The 7460-nt window shown below is 30.1% G+C and overlaps 2 protein-coding genes across 3 annotated transcripts; both read right to left on the bottom strand.

Moving 5' to 3' along the window:
- Nucleotides 1-9: 9 nt before the first annotated feature.
- On the bottom strand, nt 10-4013 carry LOC120359778. Of its 2 annotated transcripts, XM_039458791.1 has the most exons (7): nt 3910-4013; nt 3561-3830; nt 3312-3412; nt 1656-1875; nt 544-657; nt 168-452; nt 10-98 (listed from the first exon to the last, which is right to left on the bottom strand). In XM_039458791.1, exons 2-7 carry the CDS (start codon nt 3661-3663, stop codon nt 88-90), a joined length of 834 nt encoding a protein of 277 aa, XP_039314725.1. In that variant the 5' UTR covers nt 3664-3830; nt 3910-4013; the 3' UTR covers nt 10-87. The 2 variants fall into 2 exon arrangements, with proteins under 2 accessions (XP_039314725.1, XP_039314724.1); XM_039458790.1 differs by having other exon boundaries at nt 87-452.
- On the bottom strand, nt 3850-7454 carry LOC105194042. Its single transcript, XM_011158755.3, has 3 exons — nt 4356-7454; nt 4075-4199; nt 3850-4014 (listed from the first exon to the last, which is right to left on the bottom strand). Exons 1-3 carry the CDS (start codon nt 4525-4527, stop codon nt 3904-3906), a joined length of 408 nt encoding a protein of 135 aa, XP_011157057.3. The 5' UTR covers nt 4528-7454; the 3' UTR covers nt 3850-3903.
- Nucleotides 7455-7460: the final 6 nt, after the last annotated feature.

Below are 7460 nucleotides of genomic sequence, written 5' to 3'. Positions count from 1 at the left end.
AAAATGTTAAATAAAAACACTTAATATTTATAAGAAATAGATATAAACATTTTTATTTTATATTAAAATGTCCAAAAACCTTCACCTTTAATCAGAATCTGGAAAAAAGAAATTGTGATGAGTATGAGCGATTTCGAAAAATAAGTATTATATTTATTTGTACCCACCATTACTTGATGGCTCGGGTAGGAAAAGGACATTGAAGTCCGGATCGCTGTTATTTTCATTCAACGAAGATGTTTCCTCATTAGGCACTTGTGCTGCTTCTTCCATTCTTAACGGGTCGATCGAGAAGTCGATGTTCGATTCAGTGTCCCGTTCAATATTCGATTCAATATTTTGTTCAATATCAATCATGTCATCATCAATATTTGGTTCGATGTCCGGTTCTTCTGAATTAAGAACCTCCTCATCTATTGCATCGGTTTCTTTTTCTGCAGTACATGTATGCGCTGAAAAATGTTTATATTTTAAATATGTCGGTATGAATATCTCAATAAAGAAGTTGTAACTATAGTCGCATTTTGAAACAAAATTGCTTACAATCTTTTAAGGAAGATATAAGTTTAGCTAAAATGTTTCTAGTTTTTTTCACCAATTTGTCCGCCTGTGCTGGTGGGATTTTTTTTTCAACTGTTAAGTAATGATAGTATATTGCTAAAGAAAAAAAGAGTTTAATAGTATATTATCAAAGATAATTACAAAATAAAATGTTATTATATTGTTAGGCAAAGAATAAAATTTACTCCCAAACAATCAGCCCTTTACTTTTTTTACAACAATAACATTGAAATTTCAATGTTTTATTGAAGTTGCAATCGGTATTGTACAAAGTGTCCATATTTATCTGTGTAAATAATTTTGATTCTCTTGAATATTAATTAGAAATTGGTGCTTTCAAATGTTTGCTTCATTACGGCAATTTGCCAAAAATAAAAGATACACTGAATATTTTTTAATTTTTGTTGGAGACATTCGTTTTAGAACGAAGGGCCCCGTCAACACAACTAAAGCTGCAACTCAACTCAACTCAACTCTAACTGTCTCAAAAAGTAAAAACGTAGGTACAAACGTTTACTAATTTTATTATTGTGTATTTTGCAATATTTTACAAATTATATGGAAATTTTAATTGTTTGTTTAAATTGCTATTGGTCTTCAAAAAACATGTCTTATGTTACCCTTAAACAATGACATGTTATTTTGAAGACTAATAGCGACTTCAACAAACAAAACTTCTAAATAAATTGTAAAATAATGCAAAATATGCAATGATAAAATTAGAAAACTTTGTATGTTTTCATTTTTTTAAGTTGCAGCCTTTGCTTTAGAACAATTGTCTCCAGTAGAAATGTTTAGACCGGTGTTTTTTTTTTATTATCGCATATAATTAGACAGATATATTTAAAAGCATTGATATAGTTTCTAACGTTAAAGAGAATTACATTTATCTTCGTACATATGAATATGACTACTTTGTACAACACCGGTTGCAATTTTAGCAAAAAATTAAAATCTCTATCGTTGTGGTTGTAAAAAATGTTAAGGGTTGACTGTTTTATGATATATTTTATTCGTCGTCTAATAATAAGAAAAGCAATGATAAAAGAGGAAGACATCATTGATGAGATAATATGAAATTACACATGAATTACCTTTAATTGCTAAAATTTTGTTGCAATCTAAGGCATTTTTCGGCTGTTTAGAATTCTTGTTTCGGTTGCTTCCTTTGCCTGTTACAGTGCTATTTAAAAGCGTTTCCAAAGAAAACAGACAAATCGCGATTTGCCGAACAAAAATTGCGGGCCTTCTGCAATTGCAAGCAGCTGCGACATATGAAGTTTTAGGCAAGTATTCGCCATATCCAAGATGAATCTGCAAGATTTAATTGTTATAATATTACATTCGTAAATATGACATATAAAGAAGATATGTAAAAAACTTGGGCAGATTTCCAAAGGTTATTATTGTGGGGAGCAATAACAGAAGTTAAAATTGTTTAGATGGCAATATTTCATAAATATTACAGTTTACTTCATCATGTTAGATGTAAAATGCTGTGGTACTTTGAGAGTATGGATAGTATGAGGAAAGCAGCAGTGTATGCAAAACTATCCAATCAGTTGATAATGTTTTTTTTTTTAATCTATTTGTAATTAATAATTTATTTTTACATTAAAAATTTAAGTTTAATTTATTAAAATTTTTTTAATAAATTGCATAACATATATCTGAAAAAGACTATTGTAATTTATTATTATATTTTACATTTTATATTAAAATGGTCAAAACAAATAAATACTATAGTTATAAAGTAAACAAAAATTCAATTTATAATAACGCAAACTTAAAGACATTTTTTTCATATTTATTTAATTACTATTTAATGTTGTTAAATATATAAATAGTTATTTAAAAAAAATAAAAAAATTTTAAAATCAAGAGGCACAGTAATGCCTTGCGCCAAGTATATGCGAGGAACGTTCTCAAAAATTTATTCTCGTACAAAATAAAATTATAACAACTTTTTTTAAAAAATTTGTTTTTTCGACAAATACAAAATAACTTTATACAAAATAACTTTAATTTGGTACTACAAATGTGTGAAATCTTAACGAAATTATCTTTTTCAAAAAAAGATGTTTTCTCTACAAAAAAAGTAAAATAAAGAAAATGCGCCAACTATAAAAATGGATGTTCATACGAATAAGAACATTTACTTTTTTATTATTATTTTTTGGTTGGCATTCATAGTTTAGTTTTTTATTAAGTCCGTATCAAACTGGAGATTGATATTGGGATTGAATGAAATGAACCAATAAGAAACCAATATTCTTTAACTTTGATTGGTGAAATTTCAATTCAATCTCAATCTCAATCTCTAGTCTGATATAACTTAAGATTGTCTTAAGTTTGTCTTTAGATACAATTTCATTAAAAACAAAGTATTTAACGATAAACTTAAGATCTTAAATATAAGATCAAAGTATAAATATCAGTCTTTCATATTAAATTATTAGTCGCTATGCGAGGTGCAGCTAAATATTAATTTTATAATAAATGTATTAAAAATGATAATTTAGAAAAACATTTTTCTTTGTCATTTTCTAAATAGATCTGTAATCGTTTTTAGTTATAATTATTTTGCTTAAATAATGTTTCATTCATATAAACTATATAAAATATAATAATGCTATTCATTCGACTTACAAATAAACTTGATTTACAAATAACAAAGTTTTACGAACGTAATCTTGTTGTAAGTAGAGGAATATCTGTAAATTAATCTTGCAAACATTGAAATCACTTACGCTTTTATTATCAGGCGTTATAGAACCAACTGCGGGATGTTTATTTGATACTGTCAGGTTGTTTTCTGTAACCACATTTAAATTGTTGCCTTCATTGAAACCTGTGAAAAAGTGTTCAATAATAATAATTGTATTATTATTTCATATTGTACAATATAGCTGCTATGTATATTAAGTGTGTATATTAGTTGTGTATATTAAACATATATATATATATATATATATATATATAGGTATATATATACGAACTTTGAATTTCTTTTCCTTTTAAGATTGCAGATTTCTGCAATTCAACATTCAATCGGCGTAATGATTGTACTTCATTCTCTAATGCCACAATAGTTGCTTCCATATCTCTTCGTTTAGCAATCCATTCTGCATTTTCTGCAATTATTTTCTTTTTTTTTGGAGACTGTCTTTTAAGAAGTCACATTGGAGTTTATATGCGTTTACAGTACTTTTTAAATCTTCAGTTTCAATATTTAAAATCGACGAGCTTCTGTTGCAAGTGCTATGTTCCTGTTTAATAATGTGTTTGTTATAATTGCATAAATTACTTTATATCAGATATATAAAAATTTGTATCAAATTTTCATACCTGGTATTCTTCAACAGATTGTGCATTAATTGCACACAAAGCCTGACGTTCTTTCAATTGCTTTAGCCTATGTTGTTTTCTATTTTCTAAATCTTCATCTATCCTCTATAAAAGAAACATAAAAAATTTACTATAGAGTCATTGTTTCTTTGTATATTAACGTACCTTAGCAGACTTTGGTGAGTTTTCAGTATCGGTGCTAAAGCTGTCAGATGCTGACAGTAGATGTTGGGACGGTGGGATATTCATCCTTTTTTTTGCCACCATTGCTTCCAATTCGCTCTTGGTACCTACAAATAATGATAATAAATTAATAATAAAAATATTTAACAATGAATTTTTATGAAAAATCTGTTGCATTAAATGTTGAATTTTTAAGGAAATTTTTGATAATCTAGTACAATAGAAAATTTAAGTACATAAGAAAATTAGATTTTTTTACTTACTTGCAGTACATAGAACGTGACCTACGACAATATCTCCATTGTGTTTAATTTTATATAATTGTCGCGGATTAAGTGGATTTTGCGATTTGAACTTTTTAATATCCCTCACTGACATAACTTTCCGAATCTCGCGGACATTTTTTGTTGGCGGAATCCGCACGTACGCATACATGTTAGGTCTTAATAAATTTCTACTTGTTTAAAAATTAACTAAAAATCATGAACTCACGTACCGTGAAAAGCTCATTGCATTGTTTAAGTCTGACCGATTTCCTCGTGTTCGGTAGAAACGGTACTGTTTGCCACTTTCTGCCACTGTGGCAGAAACCGAACACGAGAAATTGGTAAACGACGCGAGAATCGATTAATGCTGTGCAGGCAAGAGAACCGAACGCAAATACACAGCTCAAGAAATGATATAAGGACTAAGGATGAAAATACCGATACACGCGAAAGCAGAGAAAATCACATTCGCCGGACACTGAGAATCAACATAACGATAATATTCGGACTGTCTACGTGTCTATTGCCGCAAGCGTGCGCCCAATCATTGACTACTACGTCACGCGCAACCGGGACGCACGTGTTCATATCGGAAACAAAAGCCTTATGCTGGGTCTACAATTAATTTATTAAATTAAATTAAATGAATAAATAACTAAAAAAATAAATTAAATTGTTAAATTAGGCGTACATATATAAAAGGCATTAATATTTAAAGAAAGATAAAAATTAAAGCAAAAATTAATTTAATTTAACAATTTTGGTTGGGTGAAGCTTTTTGAGATTTCTTTCTTCTCGTATAGATTATTTATTGTTAAAGTTTTGGGCTTATTTGTTGGATAGTTCACCAACGCTACCAATCATCTTTTTGGATGATTTCTCGTTGGCTAGTTTTCCATCTCTTCCTGAGTTTTCTTAATTTTAAGAGAGGCGAATAGTTGCGTCACCCCAATCGCCTAAGGGATTCGTTATCTACGATTTCTCTTTCTAGAAGATTCGATCCCTATTTCTTATATCGCCTTGTCTGTTTATTTAGAACTTGCTTTCCATATGAATCATCTTTCAGTTCGTGATGAAACATGCGTTCAGACAAACAAAGTCAGGGTTATAAATTTTAATTTTATAGTTTTATAGTTTCCGTCTGATGTCGTGACTCAATCTTATCTTTCGTTGTTGCCCGACTTAAATAACGTTTAGGTTTTTTTCTTTTCAAGTTCCAGCTTTGTTCGTTTTTATGGATCATTGTGTTAGTGTGAGCAAATATTGTTAGTAATTCCGTCATCGTACAATTTTTCTTCTTATGCTTCTATTTAACCAACTTATTGATCCGGATGTAATATTTGAGCATTATATCTTTCAGGGACGATGTTCAATTTTTTCTTATAATAACCGAGTAATGGCGTTATCTGTAAAAAGGGAAATTATGGAGTCCTCCGGATGTAATAATTGAGTGTTATAAATCTTAAGGACAATCTCCTTGTTTTGTTTTATATTTCATATTTTACGCAAGGAATGCGAAAAGGGAAATTGTGGAATCCTCCGGAGGTAACAATAGTTTTGCTGTATATAATAATTGCTCTGTATCATATAACTTTTTATTTTGTTATGGATATATTTTTTCACAATAATAAATAATCTTTTTAATGCAATACCATAGTACTTGTACTTATCGGGCGTATTTATGTTCATAAATTGGGAACCCAGGTTTAACGACTATAACTTGGTCCACATTGTTTATGTCCAATTCGTTTGTGTGTCTGATCATTATTTCCAAGATTTCCATGCATAGATCTATCGCTATATGCACGAGCAATTCAACTAATAAATCCTCGCACTTCAAATACAGTATTATATCTATACGTAAAATAATATACTATTATATAGTAAAATAACATACTATTATATAGTATTATCAAATTATTATTTTGTATCATTATTTGATAATATTATTCTGTGCAGAAACTAGACAATTTTTTGTTATATTAATTGGTATTTTAATAGGAATTGCACAGAAGAAATATTGATTATGAAGAAATAATTGTTATTAATTTATCAATTTCTTGTATGAACAGATAAGATGATAGAGTAGGCAAAGCACCGACGATATGGTCAACTCTTATGTCTTTGTGCAAGAAATGCTGCCAAGAAAAATTCGTATTCATAAGAAGACAATTATAATACAATCGGTTGTGGAAATTTGGTTTCGTAGTCATTGCCTCTGCACCGAATCTGCCTTGCAATTTCGTCAATAATTTTACATCGATGTGATTACGTACGTTTTCCATGGTTTTGTCAAATACCGCATTATTCATTAATTTACATAAATTTTTTTCAAAATTATTTTTTGCATGCGTGCTAAATTTAGTGTTTAATTCTATATAATTGCGAAGCCATAAAGACGCGCTAATTGTAGCACGCGGTGAATTTTTGTTAGGCGAAGACCGTGACGTGTACATTACTGCAAGTTACGATAATGAATTACGTATCGCTTTTTATCATATAGTGTCGCGAGAAGTTTATCTTGTCGTTTGACAGGTGTTTTATCGCGCATTCGACAGAACGGTAAATCAGCGTGCGCATTGTGGAGATGTCGCGGATATTCCAAGTTGACCTCGAGAATATAACTCATGAACGAATCCGGAGCGATCGCGCTTACGTTCAAGTTCACGACGTCTTCAACCCATCAAAATTTGCCGTAGAGCAGCGGTTGACACACCGCTTATCCGTACAAATTATTTACATCAAAGTACATTAAGCACGATGACGATTTCGACGGATCATATGACTGCATGTATTTATTATTGGAATGCGCGTATCTGCCAGAACATTGGCTGAAACCGCCATGTATTCTACGTTTAATATTACCATATCAATGTCGGTGAGCAGTTCAAATTTTACACGCATAATTTTTTAACATTTTACATTGCATCCCACGTGTAACTAGGCAATGTGTAATAAAATGCGGAATCGAGACTGTAACTAACGACGCAATTGTTTCGAAAGTTCTCAAAGATATCTGCCAATAACAATACATTAGTCTTCAAGTATAGATCGCTATAGTTTCCGAGTGTTTGAGTCACACGTTAACAACGTGTGCGTAAT

This window comes from Solenopsis invicta, chromosome 16 (genome assembly GCF_016802725.1).
Source record: "Solenopsis invicta isolate M01_SB chromosome 16, UNIL_Sinv_3.0, whole genome shotgun sequence".
Taxonomy (NCBI): domain Eukaryota; kingdom Metazoa; phylum Arthropoda; class Insecta; order Hymenoptera; family Formicidae; genus Solenopsis; species Solenopsis invicta.
This window is presented reverse-complemented; position numbering and strand designations above follow the sequence as displayed.

Coding starts and splice junctions, on each gene's coding strand:
- LOC120359778 (XM_039458790.1), bottom strand. CDS start 3,663: ATGGAAGCAACTATTGTGGCATTAGAGAATGAAGTACAATCATTACGC. Junction 1,876..3,311: donor TAACGCCTGATAATAAAAGC/GTAAGTGATTTC, acceptor TAAATCTTGCAG/ATTCATCTTGGATATGGCGA. Junction 453..543: donor TATATCTTCCTTAAAAGATT/GTAAGCAATTTT, acceptor AACATTTTTCAG/CGCATACATGTACTGCAGAA.
- LOC105194042 (XM_011158755.3), bottom strand. CDS start 4,527: ATGTATGCGTACGTGCGGATTCCGCCAACAAAAAATGTCCGCGAGATT. Junction 4,200..4,355: donor TCACGTTCTATGTACTGCAA/GTAAGTAAAAAA, acceptor CATTATTTGTAG/GTACCAAGAGCGAATTGGAA. Junction 4,015..4,074: donor ACTCACCAAAGTCTGCTAAG/GTACGTTAATAT, acceptor TTTCTTTTATAG/AGGATAGATGAAGATTTAGA.